The 25,125-nt window shown below is 35.8% G+C and overlaps 3 protein-coding genes across 3 annotated transcripts; 2 read left to right on the top strand and 1 right to left on the bottom strand.

The window, feature by feature from the left end:
- Positions 1-2,467: 2,467 nt before the first annotated feature.
- On the top strand, positions 2,468-9,053 carry LOC121976994 (mitochondrial-processing peptidase subunit alpha-like). Its single transcript, XM_042529460.1, has 13 exons — positions 2,468-2,624; positions 4,355-4,600; positions 4,697-4,993; positions 5,079-5,246; positions 5,640-5,807; positions 5,912-5,992; positions 6,154-6,220; positions 6,368-6,465; positions 7,213-7,285; positions 7,367-7,437; positions 7,517-7,566; positions 8,544-8,656; positions 8,749-9,053. Exons 1-13 carry the CDS (start codon positions 2,586-2,588, stop codon positions 8,799-8,801), a joined length of 1,524 nt encoding a protein of 507 aa, XP_042385394.1. The 5' UTR covers positions 2,468-2,585; the 3' UTR covers positions 8,802-9,053.
- Positions 9,054-9,482: 429 nt separating this feature from the next.
- Positions 9,483-21,804, bottom strand: LOC121976987 (probable protein arginine N-methyltransferase 1). Its single transcript, XM_042529447.1, has 9 exons — positions 21,515-21,804; positions 20,953-20,963; positions 18,985-19,140; positions 12,449-12,512; positions 12,164-12,306; positions 11,409-11,496; positions 11,106-11,221; positions 10,888-11,038; positions 9,483-9,998 (listed from the first exon to the last, which is right to left on the bottom strand). Exons 1-9 carry the CDS (start codon positions 21,717-21,719, stop codon positions 9,793-9,795), a joined length of 1,140 nt encoding a protein of 379 aa, XP_042385381.1. The 5' UTR covers positions 21,720-21,804; the 3' UTR covers positions 9,483-9,792.
- Positions 21,805-22,025: 221 nt separating this feature from the next.
- On the top strand, positions 22,026-25,003 carry LOC121976977 (E3 ubiquitin-protein ligase SINAT5-like). The gene is made up of 3 exons (XM_042529435.1): positions 22,026-22,369; positions 23,817-24,203; positions 24,484-25,003. Exons 1-3 carry the CDS (start codon positions 22,181-22,183, stop codon positions 24,817-24,819), a joined length of 912 nt encoding a protein of 303 aa, XP_042385369.1. The 5' UTR covers positions 22,026-22,180; the 3' UTR covers positions 24,820-25,003.
- The last annotated feature ends 122 nt before the right edge of the window (positions 25,004-25,125 follow it).

Raw genomic sequence — 25,125 nt, 5'->3', positions numbered from 1 at the left:
CGACTTCCTTTTGTAGGCTTGTAGCTATAGGAATTAAAAGGAAGATACTCATATGAAAGTGGATCCTGAGTTAACAAAAAACACAGCACTCTTGTGACCAATTGTGGTTATACGCATCATGTTTGACAGGTGACAAGTAATTTCTTTAAGATTGGATAGGTTGCAACCTCATTTATAAAAATAAAACAGCAATGGCGTGTATAAATTGGGTTAGCAACTTTACTGAAAACCACATAACCTCGAAAATAGACAAGTTTCCATTCAGTTAATGAGTTGTTAAGATTTCATATTGCACTATGTTGGGTGACAAGCTACAAGAATAATGCTGGGGCTCTTGGTTCAACATCCTTGCATTGCAAGACACAACTTAAACAACTTTTCGAAGTAAAGCCTGTGTAACCCAAAATAGTATTCCAACAATAAATCAAAAGCTGTGGATGAGTTCAACTAAAAATGTTAGAGTGCACAAGAATAAGGGAAGCATATGCGAAATCCCTAATAAGCTTTTCGCATTCTGCCAATACAAGTAAAATTATGAATCTAAACATCTTCACATGCCAAGGAATCTAAATGGATGACAAAAGTAGAAAAAATTACTCTTCCAGTTAAAATGTAAGAAGACCTTCCAGACCAAGGGGTTTTAACCAAAAATTTAATACTGGAAACATCTGACAGACAACAAATCAAGTCTTACACAGTAAACTAGAGTACCTAATTCAACTTCTTATCTTATAATAAGTCAGATGAAAGTAACATGGTTTTCAACCATCATTAGTTCCAATTTGTCTAGTCATGTTCAGAGGAATCTAAGAAAGACAAATACTGTAACAGATCAGACAGACATGAAAGAGTAACTCTAGAAAGAAAGAATTGGACAGAGGCATTATTCATGGAAAAAACTTATATACTGGAGGATATTTACATATTACAATCCATCTGCCATTTACATTTGGCATGTCTAGAATCCAGATTCCAAAGCTTAGTTGCACATTAATTCCATTTCCTATATATAGTCCATTAATTGAAAAAAAAAAAAAGACTCAAAGTATGTTATCAATTACATAGTTTCATGTTTTTTTTGGAAACCTCTATGCCATTTCATTTTCAGTAGTATCTCTTGGTGGTTTAGGTTTTCCGTCAGACATATAAATTAGGCACCTCATAGTTAGAGATTTAGATAATGAAGGGCAAGAACTATACATGAATATTTGAACTTTGAATTTTCAGTTTTAAGATACCTATTCAAAATGTTATTGATCTTAATTTCATGGTGCCAATTTTTGTCAATTAGGAATCTAATAGCTAGATATTCAGGTAATAAATGTCAGCAACTATATATAGATGTTTGAACATCTACTATTCGATCAATTCCCGGCACGGGCATGCCCTCAGGGAAAAAAAAACCTCCCATCCTCTAGCCACTTGGCGGTTGGCTATACGCCGACCCCGTGATTTACCTCCCTTCATGGGGACGAGCTGTGAGAGGCGCTCGGGGTGAGTGTAATCACCTTTTGCTACAATTGAACATCTACTATTCAGCACAGGCTCAAGAGGTACATGTTCTGAATGAGTTTAGACGATCCAGGACATCCTGCATAAGTCAAATTGTTATTGTTTAATTATAATTCCTTCAGGTTCTTGACCGCAAAGATTTTAGAACAATAAATGTCTGCTTGCAGCATAAAGGCAAACAAAGTATGTAAACAGTAAAGTATCTTTGGGTTACTTATAATGTTACTTCGATTGTATTAGTGACTGGCTAAAGCAATTGAGGCAATCAACGTATTGAGTGAAAGCTTTCCCAATTGGGTGTCAATTGTTGATTATTCTCAGTGCATGATCATAGTTGCTAGCAGACGCCATAGTACCATTCGCGGTGGTTCTCGGTAGAAAGGTAAAGATTGTAAAAGACATCAGAAGAAAGCAAAAGTTTGATCCTATATGCCGGAAAATGAAAAGTTACATCGAAATGGATCTGGTCTAATGAAGTTACGGTTTACAGTGACATGACAAAAAAAGGAGAGAATGAAAGATGGCACCGGGGGCATGTGCTACAGGCACTAAACAGCCGTTCATCACCGGCGATATTCAACAGAAGAAGCATCTGGAGGCGAAGACGGTGGATCTGCCTCACCGCTGCGTTCTTGCTGGGGGCGGTCCATGGCCTCCTGAACCCGCTCGATGTAGGGTTTGAAGCCCACTTGGAAGGAGAGATAGGCGAACGCTACAGCTCCCACCGCTACCAGCCCCGCCCTCTTCGCGTTTCGTCGCGCTCGCCGGTGCCCCGTCTCCATATCGTACTTCGCCTCTCCTCGTACGGTAGAAAAATGCGCGTAAAAAAAAACTCTACATCACTCATTAATCTGATCCGGGCCGCAGGCCACGTAGATGCGTCCGGTCTGGGCCTTGCTCTGTAGTGGGCGGCCCATCCCATTTCCAAGGCAAACCAGTGCAGTACAATTAACCCTTCATTTTCGAGATGTATAAAACGGCTCGCCTCCGTTCTTCCCATTGCTTCGGCAGCTCGCCCTGCGTTTCGTCCCTCCTCGCCGCCCTCGTTCATCAGGCAAAACATCCATAAAGACATGTACCGAATTGCTTCATCGCGGCTTGGGTCTATCAAGGTTGGTCTTCTGAGCAAAAACCCTAACTCAAAGTAGTTATTTATTATTATTATTATTATTTTCATTCTACATTTTATTTGGCCGTTAAACTGGTTTCAGTTGATGGGATGTCTATTTTTTTTTTTTTTTTGGCACTGATGTCTAATGTCCTAGATCACATCCAGTTCTTGTTATTTGCACTATGATTCTCATTAAAAGGTGTTGGAACTTGGTTTGGCATAGCGATTCTTTCTTTGACGTTGTTCCTCGCTTCCATGAACACATTAAGGACTATTGGATTGCCTAAGAAACCTTAATTTCCTCTTAGTGCCTCTTCCTTCGCTTGTTGCCTGTGTTTTCATCTTCATCTCCGAATTGCTGAGTAGCCCTCTATCCTCCATTTGTGTGTATTTATAATAAACCACTTGTCATACACTGGTTTTCATTAGGGGTTTTGGCCTCAATGACATCTTTGATCTAAATAAACCCTCATAGCAAGCAAACCTAATTAGAAAGAAAAAATTATCCATTCAATAATCTTCACATTTATCTCAAATTTGAAATAAGTTTAAATTAATTCGCACTCAATAATTTCACAATTTACTATTTCAATTCTCAAATTCATATATCTATAAATAGTAGATAAATTATGACAAAACATCCCTTGTTTGTTGTTCTTTGAATCTTCTACCACTGATTGATGATTTTGTTTCAAGAATTAACAAGGTTCCTGAAAGAGTGTACTACAATAATGCATTTGTGTACTATGGTGGAATCCATTCAAGAGATAGACTGGATGATTTCTTTGTCCATTCGGCCATTTTATTTTTTTTCAATTATCATATTAAATATACTGACCCACTTAGTGGGATAAAACTTGGTTGTTATTGTTGTTGTATCATATTAAATGTACCTCTCATAATTGAACTATATTGAAACGAATAACAACAACCCCTGTGCCTCAATGCAGTGTTATCATAACCAGTTTTTATTGAGAAGGTATCTTAAATGTATCCTTTGGAATTTTAGGTCCTCCATTTTTAAAATCACCGCTTTAATCCCTCTTTAATTCCATTTCAAATGTGTACATAAAATATAAATCATCAAAAAATTCATTGTTTTTATGCTTTGTTTTTTTTTCTAAACTAAATGCTGTATGACTTTTTCAGAACTTTTTATTTATACTATTTGTCAACTTAATTTCCATGGCATATTCTTTTTCATAGGGACTAAAATGGCTGTTTATGAAATTGAAAGGTTTATATTAAATTCCCCCAAAGTCCAAACCCCAAGGGCAGCATGCATAATTTATACTATTAAGAATTTTGAAGAAAAATATAAAAATGTCAGAATGCTCAAATGCAGTGTCTTGACGAGGGCCAATATATGCAGCCTTACTCTCTTTGCTGAGATTTCATGACTGATACCTTTTTCATTAGATCTTGAAGAGAGGACTATCCATGGCGTGATGTCTTCTCTTAAAAATTTGATGAGTAACTAATGTTACAAATTTTTAGTTCAACTTCAATGCCAGTTGTGTTTCTCTTTGTTTTCTGTAGTGTTCTATTTTTTTAACTCTCACCTTGCATTCTGGTTTAATGCCACCATGCTTTTAAATAACAAAATATTTTGTTAAATTTCCTATTTTTCCAAAATAAGTTTAAGAAATCTTCCACCAGAACCATCTAGGTCTCTTATTTTATTAATTTTACTACATTCTGCAATGACTTAGAAACAAACTTGCTTGTCAGAATCATGCAGGTGGCACTGTGCTATTTGATCAGGCAGCTAGGTATGCAAGCACAACTGTTGCAAAAAAGTCATCTGGTGGTTTTTTTAGCTGGCTTACAGGAGAAAAGTCTAGCCAACTTCCCCCGCTAGATTTTCCACTTCCCAATGTGGCACTTCCTCCAGCTTTGCCTGATTATTTAGAGCCAGGGAAGACAGAAATTACAACTCTTCCTAATGGTGTCAAGATTGCCTCTGAAACATCACCAGTATGTTCAACAAAATGATGAATGCCTTCTTTGTTTTTTCACTAAGATTTACTTAGCTCTTGAATTTATCTTGACTTGGATGATTTTGATTGATAGAACCCAGCTGTCTCACTAGGGCTCTATGTTGATTGTGGTTCTGTGTATGAAACACCCTTATCATCAGGCTCTACACATCTCTTAGAGCGCATGGCTTTTAAGAGCACAACAAACAGGAGCCATTTGCGCGTTGTGCGTGAAGTAGAGGCAATTGGTGGCAATGTTACAGCCTCTGCTTCACGCGAACAGATGGGTTACACTTATGACGCTCTGAAGACTTATATGCCTGAGATGGTTGAGGTGCTAATTGATTGTGTTAGGAATGCAGTGTTCCTAGATTGGGAGGTTAATGAGCAGGTATTTAATCTTAGCAATGTATGCTACCGGTTTCTCTTGTTTTCTTGGTGAAAGATATTGATATGTTTTTGGCTTGTTAATGCAGTTGCAAAAAATCAAAGCAGAGATAGGAGAAATATCTAACAATCCCCAGGGTTTGCTCTTGGAGGCTATTCACTCTGCTGGTTATTCTGGTGCATTGGCAAATCCTCTTATGGCTACAGAATCTGCAATAAACAGGCTAAATAGTGGTATTTTAGAGGAGTTTGTTGCAGTAAGTATGAGTAACTTATGTTCTAATATTCAAAAATTTTAAAATCTGCGATTGAATTGAAATTTTCAAAATTTTGATAGTGAAGCTGAACTTTGTATGCTATATAGCAAATGCTCATACAAATTTACTACTATACAAAACCATTTCAAAATACTATGTATATGGATAAAACCTGTTTCAACAGGAGGAAAACATTTTAGTATGAAGCATGAACATAGTAACTTGATCTCCATTAGATAGTTATATTTTGTTAAAGATTGCCATCATTACCAAGCCAAACGTGGGTGATACTGGTAGTCTTATAAGATTTCACATACCAATCTTTCAAGTTTCAACCTCATGGATTTCTTTGACTTTTTACCCGTTATATTTTGCCTCTTGTGGAAATTATAGGAGAACTATACAGCTTCTAGGATTGTCCTTGCGGCTTCAGGAGTTGAACATGAAGAGTTGGTATCCATTGCCAAACCACTATTATCAGACGTTCCCAAAGTACTTCGCCATGAAGAACCAAAATCTGTTTATGTTGGAGGAGACTACCGGTGTCAAGCAGATTCTGATGTTAGTATTTTGTCATGTCTGTTTTATGATTCATGCAGTGGAGGCTTTTACTATATGAGTACTTCATATGGTTGCTCATTTGTTTGTTCCCCGTTCTTGGGCAGAGAACACATATTGCACTTGCTTTCGAAGTACCTGGTGGCTGGCGACAGGATAAAGATGCAACAACACTTACTGTGCTTCAGGTTGAAATACATACTTGAGTTTCCAGATTGTTATAGTGACACTCAACCTGTTTTCCATTTTTGTTCTTCATCTTGTTTCCTCTTCTTGTTATGTTTTTGTATCATTGTGATACTGCAATTTATGAAATTGTCTGAAAATAATTCTCCCATCTCATCGACAGATGCTTATGGGAGGAGGAGGCTCTTTTTCAGCTGGAGGTCCTGGAAAGGGGATGTACTCTCGCCTATGTAAGTTATTGCCTAGAATGATTCTGTTCTGCCATGCTTAAGTTGGCTTCTTTGTTTTGGTTTGTATTACACCTTACCCAAGAAAAACAGCCCAAAATTACTCTTATCCCTTTATTTCCAACTTTTTGATGTAATTTGCTTTTGCAGATCTTCGTATCTTAAATGAATTCCAACAAATTCAATCGTTTACTGCTTTTAACAGTATCTACAACGATACTGGAGTTTTTGGGATCCATGCCACCACTGTGAGTGACACCAATATTTTTTCTTTCCGACTATTGACATCTGTGACTTATCTAATATTTTTTTTTTAATAAATTTGTTCATCATATTTGAGAATTATGACTGATGAATTTTTTATGCCATCATGAGAAGTTTTCTTGAGTTTGTAATATAGGTGTTGATGTTGAACACTGATTATTATGTATTAGTGAATAAAACTTTGAATTTGTATGGTGAAAATGAATTTGCTATTTACTATGCAAGTTGAGTAGCTTCAGTGTGCTGAAGGGAGAAAGCACATTCATGGCATTGAAGATTAAACCCTTAAAATGTGTTGCTCAATCAGTGGGGAGAAGTGCTGACAGAAGTTTTGCACATATATACAAATTTTCCTAAGAATAATACTCTTAATTGTAGTAAATATGATATGTATCATGTTAATACGTGACCAAGCATTAGAAAAGGAAATTAAAAATCTGAAGGATCAAAATTACAGGAGTCAGTTGACAGCAAAAATAGGTTATATTAAATGTAATAATGGTTCATACTCTTCATCAATATAAATAAGAAACAAAAACTTGTGTACATGGGATCCTTTCATTTCCATTTCTTGTACTGTACAATACTGTGAAAGTCTTGTGCTTTTGCTTCCATGTCAAATTGATCTTGATTTACAAACAGAATTGACACAATTGTTGCCCTTTTGCACACTTATATTTTTCTTCCCTGAAATTAGAGAATATTGCTAATAATTTGTTTCTCCCCAACAGAGTCCAGATTTTGTTTCTACAGCCATTGATTTGGCTGTACGAGAACTCCTAGCAATTGCAACTCCTGGCCAAGGTTTTCTTATTTTTTTCTTGTTCTTTTAATACTTCTCTGAGTCATTCCAAATTTGTTTAATTGTTTTTCTCCTTTCTAAAGTTGATCAGGTACAACTGGATCGGGCTAAACAGTCAACCAAGTCTGCGATATTGATGAATCTGGAATCAAGAGTAACATTTGTTTTTCTGTTTGCAAGATTTAATACATTATTTTTTATATTCACCTTTTTTGACAATTTTTTTCCTGCAGATGGTGGCATCTGAAGATATTGGTCGACAGATTTTGACTTATGGGCAGAGGTATATCTTAAACATGATTTGAATGTACTCATATGTCTTATTTTAATGCATGTCAAATCCCGCTGATTGTTGACAATACAGTATCCAAACTATACTGGTTTAGCTGAGTGTTGAAACTCTGAAACGTAATGATATTTTAAACTTTGGTATAATGGCATGCCAAACCTATCTGGAGAATGGATCCTCATTCATGATAAGGAATTCTAGAACTGGAAAAATTAGTGCCCACTCCTTGCATGGGAGTTTGAAACTTGAATGATTTCTGTCAATGTTTTTATAACATTATTCTGCTCTGAAACTATAATTAGTTCTGGAAGACACCCTTTGAGTTCAATATTTTTCATGCTGACAAATATTATAGAATTTTTCACGCGGACAATCTTTACTCTTCCTTTAAGCTTTGACATTTTCAATTCTAATTTATTTAATTTGTCTAATAATAGATTTTGTTGGTCATGATGAACATATTATATCATCCTAACTTATTTCCTTTCATTTTAATAGCTACATTTAATTGCCTCTGCAAGTAGGACTTTTGATTCTATTTTTCTAACAACTTTATGCACACATCTTAGCATTATTGTCTTTGCTACACGTCTGAATATGTTATTTCCTTCTTGCTTATTACTTTATTTTACTTTTAGCCTAAAATGCACACTGCAATCACGTGAGAGTCTGAAAACTCTCTATTTAAATCTACAATATTGTTGCAACTAACATACACCCAGTGAATCTAACTAGTAAGTTTGGCTTTCTTATATGTGAGTATTGGAAGCTTGCATTTGATTTTCTTTTAATTTTCATCAGATGGAAGTGTAAATTGCTTTTTTGTGATAATTTTTTCTAAATAGTTAGTTTAGTGAGGTTTGCATATGCACGGAAACCTTACTAAGTAGAGTACATGCATAGTCTCCAATTCAGTCATTTTATCTGGAGTCTTATGCATCTTCCTTTGGGCTTTTCTCTTGACTTGGCAGGAAACCAGTAGAGTTTTTCTTAGAAGCTGTCGACAAAATAACATTGGAAGACATTACCTCCCTTTCTCGGAAGATGATAGCTTCCCCACTTACAATGGCATCTTGGGGAGATGGTATGTTACAATTAACAATTAGTGTACAGAAAGTTTATACGTATATTGTTTTCACTATGATATTTCATAATTATCTTGCTACTTTCTTGTAGTAATCCATGTTCCAAGTTACGAGTCTATCAGCCGCAAATTCCACTCAAAGTGAATGTTCTACTTGCATCAGTGAATCTTTTAGCAGTTTAGAAGCTGCAGATAGAGCTGCTATTTCATCTTGTGAAGGGGCAATAACATTGCTCAATAATTTATAGTTGATCGATTGCGATCGTCACTATTTAAATTCATCCAACTTCTTTCTCAAAAGGGCTGAGCCGAATTCATGTACTCGTTCTACATTCTGGATTTCTTTTCTTTGCTCGTGCTGTTTTTAATGAAATTTGAATCTTGTTTATTGAGGTCACTAGATCAATATTTCATGTCGGCAGCTATTGCATACTGTCGATTGTGGACCTCCCAGTCGTTTAGCATTTGTGGACGCCATGTACAATGAAAAATGGCAGATCTACCATTCAAACCTTGAAGAATTTAATTGTCTGAAAATAGGACACTAGTGTGTATACAAACAGTATTCTGATCAATACTTTTGAATTAGATAGAGTTCGAGGTCAGTATTTAATGGTCAAGCCCTTAATTGGTTGGCCAAGTTCATTGGTGAGTCAATAAAAGATATTCAAGACTTTCGATGGAGTTGGATGACAGAGAAGAGATTAAGACATGATGGAAGGAACAGCTCTGAGATGCCTTTTGGCAAATATTTGACCTGAAACCAACTAATTCAGATTAAGCTTGGATCAACTCAGAGCTCATTTGTGAATTTGAAAAAAGAAGAGACGTTCAGCAAACAATGGTTGCAAAGCTGATGTCCTTTAACAATCGTTTGATCATATAGTGACAAATACAGGAGATTTTCCCCAAAACATAAGTAATTCCTGCCTAAAAAATCCATTCCAAGGAATATTGACGTTTCACTGGGAGCAATTCAATTACTACAATTAACTTAACCCCGACGACTGCATCTAACAAACACCAGCTTATAAATATTTCAGACAACTGCAAATCTTAGAATTTTTTGAATAAAAAATTGTGGGGAGAACCCCATAGAATCATAAACAAATTTTTGCAAATTGTGAATTCCATGGTTATCGCATCTTATAGTGTTGGGTGCTAGATACTTGACTGCGTTTTCCATTCAATGTGTAGTCGATCGTTATCTCCAGGTCCCGTGGATTCTTCTTATTCGGCTCCACTGTCATGTTCCCATAAATTACTTCATCCTTGCAAATTGTTAGTACCTCATCAAGGTAAAGAACAGTTTGTTTCCAGTGGGTAGCCTTTGATCTTGGGCCTGCAGGAAAAATATCATATGCTTTGTTAGCCACTTTCATAACCTGATCTGTATTGTTAACAAGCAAATTGACAGAATCGTGAAGTAAACACTGACAAGCACACAACTGAAAATTTGAAATCAATCTTCTTATTCTTAGAGATCAAAGAATTGGGGAAAGAATAACATCGCCAACAAAGTTCCTGGCGCGCCATCTATGGTGTTCATTTCTTTTTGGCTTTTATTAGAGAATATGGAAGGTCAAAGTAAAGCAAGTAGAAGTTAGAGGTTCGGAAATGCAGAGGAATTTCAGACAAGCAAGAGTTTGTTAAAAGAAAACACTAGGGGTTGATATGGCTAGTGTGTTATCAAGCAGACACAATAAACCATTAACAACAACAGCTGCTATGAGTCAAACATTATTGGCTTCCAAAAATGTTCACCCTCTCATCTAACTGAGCTTATATGTTTCTTGAGGCAAGGAAACAAGAAAATAATGTGACAAAGATTTAGTTTTCCTCCATATTAATTTCGTCTAATTTGAATGGCAACTCCATTTCACATTAATGGAGCTCAAATCCAAGCTTAAAAAGCTTTCTTATCTTTTTTTATTAATATTTTTTTTATCTTTGATAAGTAAATTTTTGAAACCCCTCCTCTTTCCTTCATCAAAGAAAATGGACAGAGAAACTGGAAGCAAATGCTCTAGAGTAGCAACCAGACGACGCGATGCTTGTAAATGGGAGCGCCATGAAATTGAGACATGTAGCTAAAAACAAATTATATATGCCTTTGAATAAGATAAACTTGCATACAAACATAACTAACTTGTTCAACTAGCTGTGAATAGGAAACAAAATTAGCATTATCTCAAAAATTGATAGTAATCACTTTCAAGAAGAAAACTAACCAGTAGAAAAGCTTATCTCCCTGTGACACTGTGTGAATTGAACATTAAAGTACGCCATAAATGCATGTATGAAATCATTGCGTTCTGCTACTAGTTTGAAAGGTGCCGTGAAGGAGACATCACCAGAAGTCATTTCAGATATATCCATCATCTACAAAAATCAACCAAAAATAAGGTGCCGCTGATCAGAAAGGAAGAAAGATGATAACAGAAATCACCTTGATCATAATGTCAGAGGTAACAATTTGCTTTAGATCAACAGTATCAACAAGTGGTTCGGCCATTGCTTGCTTCCTAATGCAGCTCATATCAAATCCATACACATCGTTCCAAACTGGACAAATAAAATAGCTTTAGTAACAACAGAGCACTCTAAGCATGAAAAGAAAAACAGAATTTTCTAAGTAAGATCATAAAAGCATTATTGAACAAATTTGAATGCCATTAGACACGGATTTTTGGCATTGAGTATTGCAGATGCTGAAACAATAAAGTGAACAAAAAAGAATACAAAGACTCACATTCAATCTTATCTTCTTTGTATTCAGCATCCTCAATTGTTGTCAAATATAGTAAAGCTTTGTCTGGTAAGATAATACCATTGTTGATCTGCAAAAAAGAAAAGACAAAATAAAAAATGTTGGATTGTCAGGTTGCAAACAAAAGTCTCACATTGAAAATATATAGAAAAAGATTATGGGTTTATAAGGAAAAGATATCTCCATTGGTATGAGGTCTTTTGAGTAGAGTCCAAAATAAAATCATGAGGACTTTTGAGTAGAGTCCAAAATAAAACTATGAGGACTTAGACCCAAAATGGACAATATCATGTCATTGTAGAAATATTTAAATCTCTTTTGGTCCTAACATAAAGTTGATATCATTTGTGCCCTTGCCTTGGATCAGAAAATTATCTAACATTCCATAGTAGTCTTATTATGCAATCAATAGGGTGTCAAATGTCCATTAGTGTCGCACGCAACAAAACAAGGAGTCTCAAGTAACAAATACAATTCCTAAAAAAAATGTGTGTAATAAATAGGCATCTGACTTGAACTCCAATTCTATTCAAGTTATGCCATCAAGTTTTTAATTAAACACTAGAAAACCCAAATTAGGTCATGAGCCCATTGGAGGATGTTTAAATGCTCATGGGCTCAGCAGTCAACAATTGGGACATCAAGAAACAGTTAAAGAACTAAACAGGTTGTGCGGATGGTACAAGAAGAAGTGTATGAGATGTTGGGAAGAAAAAATCAACTCGAAAACCACTTACAAGCCATTTATCACGTGCATAGAGAACTGTGTTTAGCATGTTCTCGAACAGCAAGAAATATCCCATCCACTCAGAGATGATAACATCTACATGAGCCACTGGAAGCTCAATTTCTTCAACTTTTCCTTTTAGAACTGTTATCACTGTTTTTTCAGATAAAATAAAAGTGAAAAGAAGTTACAAGCACAATAGGCCAAAGAGTAAATTTGATCAACAGAGTATCCATTTGTAAACACAGTTAGAGGCACAATATTCATCTCATCCACATTTATGAGCACTACTAACCATCAGAATATCCATTTGTCTGAACAATCTCTTTTGCCATATCAGCCATCTGGGAGCATTCCACCTGTAAATTTGATTTACTTCAAATGAATAAATAAAAAACAATATTGATACTAAAACATTTTATAAATTCAACCACAAATAGTTAAAATTCAGTGATTGTTACATGTTATCTGGCTTGGAATGATACAATTAAAACCTAACCATGTAAAAGACAAGGCATAACATCGAGAATGAAATTTAAGTTTCACATTAGATCTTATACTTATGATTCCTATATGTAGTGCTAGTCTAATATAACAACAACCAAACTTTATTCATAGAGTCGGCTATATAGATCATTTTTCGTCATTGAGCTCTATCTCTTACTATATCATCATCTATAATTAAATAAATTTTATCTTATTTTATTATTGCTAACCAAGTTTTTTTTTTTATATTTATCTTCCTCGTTTGATATGCGTATTTATCATAGTTTCACATTGCCTAATAGAAATATTTATTTGTCATCTAAGTACATGTCTATACCATCTTAAACGTCTCTCGGAGTTTTTCCTCAATAGATGTAAGTTTGACTTGCATTCTAATACTCTCATTTCTTATTCTATCCATCCTACTATATCCACACATCCACCTTAACATTCTCAACTCTGCAACTTACATCTTCTACTCATGTGCTCGAGTCATAAGTCAACATTCAACTTTATACAACATTGTAGAACTTTCTTTTAAGTTTTAGAGGTACTTTACGGTCACATAAAACACCCGACGCTCTTCTCCATTTTAATAATCCTACTTGTATTCTATATAAGACATTTCTCTCAATCCCTCCATCATTCTGCAAAAATGATCATAAATATTTAAACCTCTCAATTTCAGATAACTCGTAATCTCCTATTTTAACAATTGTTTCATTACGTCTAATATTACTAAACTTAAATTTTATATATTCATCTTTATTCTACTAAGTCTAAAATATTTCCTTTTTAGTGTTTCCTGCAAAGATTCTAGTTTAGCATTTATTACTTCACGTGTTTCATCTACCAAAATAATATCATCTACAAACAACATGCATCACACTATTGTCTCTTGAATGTGCAGTGAATTCATCCATAACTAATATAAAAAGATAGGAACTTCTAGCTGATCCTTAATGTAACTCTATCTCTATTGAAAATGCTCCAATGAAGTTTTTACTCTAGTCGTTACATCCTCGTATATATCCTTGATTAGTTCAATATATGTTACACTAACACCTGTCTTTTTTAGAATTCTCTATATAATTTCTCTTGTGACTCTATCATAAAGTTTTTCTAAGTATGAATACCATATGTAGATCTTATTTTTAGTCTCGATATTTTTCAATTAGTTGTCTAAGAAAATATATAGCTTCTATTGTCGACCTTCCAGCATGAACCCAAATTGATTTTCGATTACCGTGGCCTCCTTCCTTACTCTTTTCTCTATTACTTTTTTCCAAAATTTCATGGTATGACTCATTAGTTTAATACCCTATAATTTACATAATTTTATACATTTCCCTTGTTCTTATATAAGGGAACTAGAGTACTTACTCTCCATTAATCAGACATTTTTTTCGTTTTCAATATCATGTTAAATAATTTTGTAAGTTAGTCAATACCTTCACTAGGCACTTCCATACCTTTGTTGCAATGTTGTAAATAGCGGTAGGCGACGGCAGGGCGATTAGTGATCGCCTAAGCAGTGCCTAGGCGGAAATAAAATAACTATATAGACTTTAATTAAGTTTATTTAAAGTATCCCAATCATAATTAAAGTTGATTAAAATTTTTACCTAAAATTTAATTAAACCGCGTACACTATTTCGGACAAGTCCGATGCATTGCTTGGAAGAGTCACTGTCCCAGGCAACACATTCCGGCCCGTCGCCGAGCTCGGACACTGCGTCCGGGCTCGCACGACGCATCCGGACACGTCATTAGGCCCAAGTGAACGTGTCACAGTGGTGAAACTGTGGCAATGGAGGCAACAGTGGCGGTTTCATGTGCAACAGTGGCCAAAGGAGGTGCGTTACCACCTAAAGCACCGCCTTTGCTTGAGGCAGTGCGGTTGATGCCCGCCTCTCGCTCCGCCTAGGCGGCCGCCTCGACCGCCATTTAGAACACTGCTCTGTCGGAATAAAGTTTAAAGCTTGTTCTACTTCTAAAATTTAAATTCTCCAATAAAAATTTAAATTTCTATACTCATTTAACCTACTTAAATTACCTAAGTTAAGTCGATCACCTAAACCTTTATTAAAAAGTTGATGAAAATACTTATTCCACCGCTCTTTTATTTCTCCATCGTTTACTAATATCCTATTATATTTATCTTTAATACATTTTATTTGAATAAGATCTCTTGTCTTTCTTTCTCTCACTTTAACTATTCTATAAATGTCTCTTTCCCCTTATTTTCTATTCAATTTTTGATATAATCATTCAAATTCATTCTTTTCTTCATTCACAACTTTCTTAGCCTCTTTCTTGTCTATTGTATATTTTTTAAATTTTTTTTCTCGTTCTTACAAATATATAATTCCTTATAAATGGTTCGTTTTTCCTTCACTTTCTCTTGTACTTTCTCATTCAACTACCAAGATTCCTTACTTAGCGGTTCATATCCTTTTGACTCGCCGACAGTGTTGTTAGAGGCGCGAGGCATAATGAGGCGTGAGGCACGCATGAGGAGTGAGGCGTGCCTAAGGCGCGCGCCTCTTGAACATGAGGTTGATTACTAATCTATTGACACGCTCATATAATATGTCAAATATGATAACTATTAATATTCACATGCAAATATCAAACCACTAGCCATAGGAGACATAATATGACAAACAAATCAACACCAAGTTAAAATTAATAAAAGTTTCAAACTTTCAAGTTTCAACTTTCTAATCTAAACTAACGAAGTTCATCAAAACAAGCATAATAAGTCAAACTAATCATCAAGCTCAAGATCATCCTCATTGTATTCTTCTTTTTTATATTCATTTTCTTCAAATTCAATTTCTTCTTCTTCTGCATCTCTAAGTCTTAGAGATGAGTTTCTCATAGAGGAAGATATATTTCCCTTCTCGACTTGTTTAGACCTAGCATGTGAACTAGAGGCCATGAATGCAATATTTTTTCCTCTAGTACAATAATCAAGCTTTTCAGCTTCACTAGCCCTAGCAACAACATCCCATGTTGAGTCATCATCTTAAAAAGTCAACTCATTTTTATTATCACTTTCTCCATCCATTCTATCCATCAATCATTCATTACTGTCATCAATATCTATCAAAGAGATGGAGTCAATCTTATCACGTGCATCATACCGAAATTTTAAGGCGCGATTGTATAATTACCACATTCCTCCCAAATAGCCCTTCTGTCTTTCGATATATAGAGATCTAGGTAGTGATTTTATCTTGCTCAGCAACGTTTGAAACCAACCTCTCTATAATTTCAAACAAACTATTCACCACTTTTCCACAAATATTTGAATCCAATTATAAATAAAAATATTCTTGAAAATAATTCCATGTATGATCTTTTGATATGTATGTTGGAGTATCACTACTACCTTCCATGATAATTGAACAAGAAAATAATCCAAAAAATCAAAAACAAATTAAAATCAATAGTGTAGCAGCAATAGAAAAAAGGACAAAACAAAAAGAAAAACATGAAAAAAAATGGGAAAACATGACAAAAAAACAAAACCGAACGGTAGCAAGAACACAAACCATCAAAAGGGACAAAAAAAACAAAATTAGACAGCAGCAAGAACACAAACCAGCAAAAATGAAAAACAGGAAAAAAAAAATGTAAAATCGGACAGCAACAAGTACACGAACTAGCAAAAATGAAAAAATAGTGCAAGATAAAAAAGCAAAACCGGACCGCAGCAAGAACACGAACCAACAACTCAGCAAGAAGAAAAGAATTAAAAGAAGAAGAAAAGAAGATACTAGAACAAAAGAAGAAAAACTGAAAACGAAGAAAACAGAAGAGAAGAATATAACAGAAGAAAAAGAAGAGAAGTGAAGAATAGAAAAACAAAAAAAAAAAAGGAAAAACACATACCTGGTACGATGGCACAACTAAGGCAACGGCGACTAGAGCTATCAAATGGGTGAATCTGTGGCGGGGCAGGTCGGCCCGTGGCGGGCCAACCATTTGGCAGGACTGGGCGAGCCGACCCGCCAACTTGGAGGGTTGAAAATTTTCCAACTCAACCCAATCTATAGCGGATTGCGGGTTTGGTGGTCCAACCCGAGGGCCCATCAAATTTTTTTAAAAAGTGTAAAAAATGTTTCATATCTTCAACGTTTTACTTCAGAAAGGTTTCATCAATCAAATGTATCCATAAATATGTATTTTAAATATAAATGAACACAAACGAGTACTTATGTGAGATGAAAAGTACTATTTTTATTTCAAAATTATAACAAAGAAAGATAATAAATTAGCATAAAACTTAGTTTACAAGTGTTTCTCAACCCGCGGGCCAACCCAAGCCCGTCGTAGGCCGACCCGTGCGAGTCGCGAGCCTAGGCGGGTCGGCCCACGACATGCTTGGGTTGATAAAATTCCAACCCAACCCGCTTAAATTGTTTGGCGGGGCGAGCCAACCCGATGAGCCCAACCCAAATTGACGGCTCTAACGGCGGCAGCGGACTCCGGGTAGGCTCGGGTTCTTTCTTCTTCTTGCGTTCTTTTCTTCTTCCCTTCTATATTTTTCTTCTCCGTGCCCTAATTCCAAACCAAATGAAATATTTTTTTGATAAAAAATCCAGAAAATGTTCACGAATCACACCTCAATCACGCCTCAGTTGAGGTGCAAAGGTGCCCTAGGCTCCCAAGCGCGCGCCTGGCAAATAGCGGCCGCCTCGTGTGGTTAAAGGCATTTTTCCCCGCGCATTGTGGGCCTCACGCCTCGAGCGCGTCTTTAACGACACTGCTCACCGAGTACACTCTTAGCTATTAGTTTTTAACTTTAGTACCATCTTATTCCATGTTGTATTAGTGTCACCATATATTTTACCTAATGTTTATACTCCTATCTTCTCCTTGAATATATTTTGCTTCCCATCTTTTAACTTCTAACACTTAATTATATGAGTCGTATATATTTTTTTACTATTGATACTATGCTTGAAACGCATATCCAACACTACTAACATATGTTAGATAATTATGTTTTTCCCAATGATGACCTTGTAATCTTTACAAATTTTTTTATCATTATTCCTAACCATAAGAAAGTCAATTTGCGATTTAAAAAACGTATTTCTCCACTTAGTCACTTTTGAACGTGACTAAATGCTCTTCTCTTTTCTTAAAAAACATATTAGTTAATATAAGGTTATATACTATCGTAAAATCTAATAAAGTTTTCTTATTTTTATTTCTCGTTCCAAATCCATAACCCCATGTATCCTCTCATATTTCTCATTTTTCACTTCGACATACTGATTTAGATCACCTCTTATTAAAATCTTTTCATTTGACAAAATATTTTGTCATAGGTCATCTAAATCGTTCCAAAACCTTGATTTAGTAGTTTCATCTAATCATACTTACGGTGCATATATGCTAATTATGTTTATAATTTTTCGCCACTATTATCTTAAGAGTTATAATTCTATCTCCTTTTCTAACTACTCTTACAATTTCATCCTTTAACAAACTATCTACAATAATGTCCATTTCATTTCTTACTTTACTTTTCCTATGTACCATAACTTAAAACTTGAGTTCGCTATCATCTTTGCCTTCTCGCCTATCCATTTTATCTTTTGTACACACAAAATACTAATTTTTCTCCTAATCATTGTATCTACTACCTCCATTGATTTACGAGAGTTCCTATATTTCATGTTTCAAATCTTAACTATTAGTTTTTCTATCATATTTGTTCTTATCCCGCCTATGGTGTGAGAACTCTTGCCTATTTAACACTCCACAAGTTGTCATGGAAATGTAGCGATCCTTGCAGATACGTTATAGTCAGACCATGCAATGCGAACTCTTGCATATTTAGCACTACACCTGAATTCTAGAGATATAGTGGTCCTTGCCAAGACGTTACAATTGAACCTGCAATGCGTTCCTTCCAAGAAACAACCTAGCATTAACAAAATAGTTTAATGAATCCATTCATTGAACATTTGTCATAATTTTAACATTGACTGGCAACTTAACACAACCCTCTTCCTTTATCCAGGTTTGGGACCGGTCATGACTTGTTTGTCATGGACAGTTTTAAAAAAAATAGCTAACACTGATAAATTGAGCCCTTTCAGATTAGTGAATAGACTGGATACTGCTGCTGGAATTTTTAGATTTCCAAAATTTAAAGAATAATAACTTCCAATACATTGTTACATATCTCATATAGAGTGGAATTCCAAATATTTATATAGTTGTTTTGTATGTATTTGCATTTTATCGATACCTGATAAAATTTCCAAATAGGAATACTGAATCAGAAAAGGAGAAGAAAAGATCCTTCAGATAACTACTTACTGCATATACATGCTTTGCCCCAGCTTTAGCACAAAATAGAGATAAAATTCCAGTTCCTGCACCCACATCAAGGACAACCTTGTTCTTGAAAAGAAACTTATTCTGGTAAATAACATTTTGGTATGTTTTTGTTCTAACTACGTCCTTTAACATTTCCTGCAGAATAAATAAGTGAAAATAATTCACTACATAAAAAAAGATCAATGATTTACAGAAGTGCATAAAGGAATACATTAGCAATTATTGATAATTCAAAAAGGAAAGACAAATAATCTCACAAATGAAGAATGAATCATACTAGGAAATTTGTAAAAGTGCAAATCATCCAAGGAAGTATTATCCTAAATGACCTTCATTTCATCATTAAAGCAAGAAATACCAACTGAGTGTGACTGTACGATATTAGCTAAGAACATCTTAGCAAACATTTGTACTCTTGCACTAATAAATTTAGAACTACTAATAGGTCAAAGAACCAACCTGTTCTTATCAACAATAACCGCTTAAATCATGCATTATAGACAAACAACCCAAGAGCTTCTAAAACACAGTCTTATATGAGCCACAACTTACCAGACAAAATGCTTTGAATAAATTATTAGACAACTATATGAAATGTACATGTAAGTATGGGGTTTGTGCAGATAAAGTGCTGTTTCATAAAATATGCTAAACAAATGCTTATCGTGTTGTGTCCCTTATAAGCTTCACAAGTTTGTAGTGTACTAAGGAAGATACTTCGGATTCTCCTCTAAGTAAAAAAAAAAAAAATCACAATTATCACATTAGAGTGTAAAACTTCACAAACAAAGAGATAGAAAAAAGGCAACAGAACACGGGCATCAGACCAGCCAAACAATGTTGCTAGCGATTAATTAACAAATACTAATTGGATATTGATGTCTAAGTTTGGCAATGAACTTTGTGTTAGAACCATTGGCCGGCTAGAAGGGGGATTAAATAACTTTGCACAAAATCAAAACAAATGAACCCTTCTTGGACTTAAAAGAACACTTGCATAAAACAATTAAATGAACTAAAAAGAAAGAGGCTCCGGAATTCACTTGGTTACAACCGGGGAAGTTGTTAATCCAAGGAAGTGAAACACACTAAATTCTCCTTCAGGCAGAGAAACCTCTTTACAGCAATTTACGTACAGAAAAATGAAGCTAAACTAGAAAGGAAAAGCGCACAAGTGTTGTTTCCGTAATTGCTTGTTATTTTTTAGCTTTTGGACCAAGCCTGTATTTATAGTCTTGGTCGGGATGCCTAAAAGCGTTCTAGGCCCTTGGAGTAAGATAGAATTCTATCCCTGACGCAACGGTCAACATCCACGTCGAAGTGGATAAAAATGAGTTTTCGAGCGCCCAGACTCGTTCCGGGCACCCGGACCCTAAAAGTCAATAGCGTTGACTTTGTTCGGTCCGGGCCCTCTGCTCCGATGCTGCTCACCTCGATCTGGGTCTTCCGCTCCAGCTCCACTCGCTTGGGTGATTTCGGCCATCCGGAATAGGGCTCACCCGAACCCAACTTCCCCGAGCCCGTCGGCTCTCTCCCGTGCCATCCTTCTCGCTAGTTGTGTCTTTTGCTCGACTTCTTGTGCTCCTAAGTTCTTGTACACTTAGACACAAGGTTAAACACAACAGGACCTAACCTAACTTAATTGATCACATCAAAATCACCTTGGGATTCGAACACTTTGCACAGGAAGCACTGCACAGGACAGAGCAAGAGAAAGCAGAGACTGACTATTTATAAGCTCTGTAGTTTTATTGTTAGTTTAGTCTAGTGGCAAACAAGTGAAGACGATGTATAAACTAACTTCTCATACACATAATTGTTGGCTGAATTCATTAAGATTAAAAAAAAAGTAGAACTTGAAACAACAATAATTTATAAATTTTCATTAAACTAGAAACATAACAACAGTACTCATGCACTACTGTCACCACTGCCTCAAGAACTTACTTCATGAATACCTGCAAAATAAAGACAAATCAGATTGTGAGTTTTGATTCACTATTCATTGAAATGTTTTTATGTTTATTAAAGAAAAACTATTCATAGTCCAATAGACAAGAGCCAACTTGAAAATCTTTATTCCAGCAGCCACGATAATTAAAGCAGCGGTGAGAAGGAAACCAAAAGAAACGAATTTGAAATAATGGCGAAAGGAAACGAAAAAAAGATTTCAATTGGAATATGAAATCAATATGTCAATATATCATCGGGGAAAGGCAATGAGTTCAGAAACCTCAATAATCATTGCCTATATCCCAACTAAGAAATATTGAAAATGAAAGCTCCACGACCTGCACTTTCAAACCAAAATGCATAGCGATCAAACACAGCTAAAGAATAGAAGGGGGCAAAAATCACATCTTGTAATCCAAATCCAAAATAGAATACGTAGGAAACGATTTCATCCGTCTAAAATTCTCTTCTTTTTAATATCCTACTTTCAAATTTTTCACCAATATCTAGCAGCCGGAATTAAAACAGCTTCCAGGTCGGAGAGAGAGAGCATTACCGAAATGGGAGTATGAGTCGAAGTAGTAGTCGGCGCTAGTGTTCTCCGCGCCAATCAAAGGCGAATCGTCAAGACTGACACTCTCGACCCTTTCCTCCATCGCCTCGTCCTCCACCTCCACTCGGGCGCTCTCGGTCCCAGAGGAGCACGGAACGAGGCTCTGATTCTCCTGGGCGAAGGCCTTGCTCTTGCGCCGCCCCATCATAGAGGAGAAAGGAAGAGCTAGAGTTGGTTAGGGTTTGGAGTTCGCCCCCCTTAGGGTTTATGAGCTACGAGAGAGGCATTTATGGAAGTCAAACTTGATTGATTATTCTATAGATTTAATTTCGAAAGATATTTGTGTAAAATTAATAAATATAAATCAAACCATTAAAATAGAGAAGAAGAAGAAATATAATAAAAGTAAATAATTATTAAAAAAAAATATTTTAAAATGTTAAATATGTATTTTTGCACAATAAAAAAATAAAGAAAAAAATAAACTGCAATATGAGGAACTGCTCCTTCAAATTTGTTTCCTTGTTTCCTCTTGTTCTTCCTTATTTACTTCAATCACCCTCCCGCGTTGATCTTCCTCCCAAAAATCCTCCTCTTATCCCTAAGTTCGCTCTCGATCGGTAAATCAGAGCTCGACCGCTCCGATCTCGCTCTTTTTGTTTATCGTCAATGGAATCGGATAGCCTCGAGTGCGTTTCGTTGGCGGACGGGCTGGATGAGGAGGATATCGCTCAGCACGTCTCGTCCAAGCCGCATGCCGGAGGCGCTGCCTTTCCCGGGGTTTCTCCGGCCACTAGCGTCCACGAGTTGCTTGAGTGCCCGGTCTGCGCCAACTCTATGTATCCCCCGATCCATCAGGTTGGTACTTCGATTCCTGGATCCGCGAGTTTTCTTTCGCTTATTGAGATCTGGTGAATTCGTGATTTTCTGAGAATTTGGTGAATCGAAGTTCTTTTTCTCTCTCTCTATCTCTGGTATATGGATGGATTGCTGTGCTTGCATCTGGCAAGTGTGATTAATTTTTTTTTTCCTGTGGTTTCGTTTTCTTTTCGATACTTTTTGTAGTATTTCGATCCCTGTTTGCGAAAAAATTGCCTTTTGTGTAAGGCTTGAGTTACAAATATTAAGATCATGCTGCAATTCGCTGCAATGTGAAAGCATGCGTCGATTTGGTTAAACGCTAGAATTGAGAATTTCAATCCTTACCTTGTTTCTCTTCGCGGCAATCTTGGTATTTGTATGGTTAGTTTCGCTTCAGTGAAACCTAGCATTCGATGTGCGTGATATTTCTATGGATCGATTAATTTTTATTGTCTTTATTCAGGCATAAATAAGTGTAGCCCTTTATCGATTTGGTAAGCAGACATCTTCGAGGATATTATCCAGTTAGGTTCTACTTTCATAGCGGTCATGGAAAATTCCTGTTTTGCTTTCTTCTGGACTACATGACTAGGATTTGAATAATTATAAAACCATTTATTGGCTCATATAAAAATCATTTTGCTGGATGAATCCTATTTTTCCTAATACAATTTAACATCGTGTACTGTATAAATTTTTCTTCCAAAATCCACCAGACAGAGTAGCAATATGTTTCTTTATCCGATAGAGTATCTACCTAACTAGAAAATCACCAAATTCTTGATTGCCCTTGTTTACACCAATTGAATATAAAATTTCTTCATAGTTCTTACTAAAATATATAAAATTTTAATAATAAATTAGCGACTATTAAGTAGGATTTTGGGTCATAAGGTCCAGCATAGGACATTATAAGTTAAGAATTCAACTAACAAGCTAAAACATCAATTGTAAAAGCAAGTAAGATAATATGTTTCGATAACCCCCGACATTGCACTGTGATGCAAGTATAACATGAGTTCAATAAGCATGACACTATACAAAATCATATTCAAATATCAAATGTGACAATGTCATAACCGAGAAATATATTAAGAAATAATGTATCATCAAGAGCACAAAAGATGAGGACTACATATCGGAGGTATTATCTGCTTTCATCAACATCACATACTACTAATGTCAGTCTTATCCAGAGAGGCATATTTTTTTACCTTGTTTTAGTTACCTTGTTAAGATGATAGACTGTTGTACTGTTAATCCAACTTGGTAGAATGCTCCCAGTTATGTAGTTGGCTTTTTGTTGTGGCTGGTAAACAAGAAAATTGCATCGGTAACCTAAGAGCATTTAATGGGGGAAATTTTGCAAACACAGACTTACAACGATTATGTAGTTTTCATTGCTCTTACAATATTAACATAATCATGCCTAATAACTTTGCAGTGTTGTAATGGCCATACACTGTGCTCTACTTGTAAATCAAGGGTGCATAATCGTTGCCCTACATGTAGACAAGAGCTTGGAGATATAAGGTGTCTAGCCCTGGAAAAAGTAGCAGAATCACTTCAGCTTCCTTGCAAGTACAGCAACTTAGGATGTTCTGAAATCATCCTTTACTACAGCAAGATCAAGCATGAAGCACAGTGCAACTTCAGACCTTACAACTGCCCATATGCAGGATCAGAGTGCTCAGTTGTTGGGGATATTCCTTCCTTGGTTGCACATTTGAGAGATGATCATAAGGTGGACATGCACACTGGATGTACTTTCAATCACCGTTATGTGAAGTCGAATCCACGCGAGGTTGAAAATGCAACATGGATGTTAACTGTAAGTATTCACGAACTGCTTGTAATTTTTTATTACTTTTGTGCTTCATCTTGATTGTTAAACACCAGAACCATATGGTGAAGGAAACTTACTTTGTTTAGTCAATTCTTGCTTGCAATGGAACTTCATTGACTTCCTTATTTACCTGTATATTAAGAGCCTAATCTTAGATCTTAAAATTGGACATCCAAGATAAGAAAGTGTTCCTACAATAGTATCATCAGAGTAAATCTTAGACAACTCTGAAGCAAATTTCTCACTGATATCTTTTGTTATATAGGTTTTTTACTGTTTTGGCCAATATTTCTGCTTGCACTTTGAGGCCTTTCAGTTAGGAATGGCTCCTGTTTACATGGCCTTTCTTCGGTTCATGGGCGATGAGAACGAGGCGAGAAACTTCAGTTACAGCCTTGAAGTTGGGGGCAATGGCAGGAAACAAATATGGGAAGGTACTCCACGGGGCATTCGTGATAGTCACCGTAAAGTACGTGACAGTCATGATGGCCTTATTATACATAGGAACATGGCACTCTTCTTCTCCGGTGGTGACCGGAAGGAACTGAAGCTGCGGGTTACTGGACGGATATGGAAGGAGCAGCCAAACTCCGATTCTTGAACTAAATGTGCTGCAATCTATCTTATTCAATTGTGTAGCTATGTTGTAGCATTGACATGCTTTATCCATGTTACATTGGATTGATATCAGTGGTAATTGTGAATAGAAGAACGTATGGTTAGTTAACCAGTGTGTTCTGCCACTACAGTTGGGGATCATGCTCGATTTTGAACATTTTCATTTCGCGTACTTTTTGGCAACAAAACAATGCCTATTCAGGTGAAATATTATGAACTGATACAAATACAATGTTTTTAGGTTTAATTTGCACTCAAATATATTAATTAATTAACCGTTTATTTGTAG

Source organism: Zingiber officinale, chromosome 1B (genome assembly GCF_018446385.1).
Source record: "Zingiber officinale cultivar Zhangliang chromosome 1B, Zo_v1.1, whole genome shotgun sequence".
NCBI lineage: Eukaryota > Viridiplantae > Streptophyta > Magnoliopsida > Zingiberales > Zingiberaceae > Zingiber > Zingiber officinale.
This window is presented reverse-complemented; position numbering and strand designations above follow the sequence as displayed.

Excerpts from the sequence above, each read along its gene's own strand:
- LOC121976977 (XM_042529435.1), top strand. The coding sequence starts at position 22,181 with ATGGAATCGGATAGCCTCGAGTGCGTTTCGTTGGCGGACGGGCTGGAT. Across the intron at positions 22,370-23,816 it reads TGTATCCCCCGATCCATCAG|TGTTGTAATGGCCATACACT; the intron begins GTTGGTACTTCG and ends ATAACTTTGCAG. Across the intron at positions 24,204-24,483 it reads ATGCAACATGGATGTTAACT|GTTTTTTACTGTTTTGGCCA; the intron begins GTAAGTATTCAC and ends TTTGTTATATAG.
- LOC121976987 (XM_042529447.1), bottom strand. The coding sequence starts at position 21,719 with ATGATGGGGCGGCGCAAGAGCAAGGCCTTCGCCCAGGAGAATCAGAGC. Across the intron at positions 12,307-12,448 it reads GACAAATGGATATTCTGATG|TGATAACAGTTCTAAAAGGA; the intron begins GTTAGTAGTGCT and ends CTGAAAAAACAG. Across the intron at positions 11,039-11,105 it reads CCTCTGACATTATGATCAAG|ATGATGGATATATCTGAAAT; the intron begins GTGATTTCTGTT and ends TGATTTTTGTAG.
- LOC121976994 (XM_042529460.1), top strand. The coding sequence starts at position 2,586 with ATGTACCGAATTGCTTCATCGCGGCTTGGGTCTATCAAG. Across the intron at positions 2,625-4,354 it reads CGCGGCTTGGGTCTATCAAG|AATCATGCAGGTGGCACTGT; the intron begins GTTGGTCTTCTG and ends CTTGCTTGTCAG. Across the intron at positions 4,601-4,696 it reads TTGCCTCTGAAACATCACCA|AACCCAGCTGTCTCACTAGG; the intron begins GTATGTTCAACA and ends TTTGATTGATAG.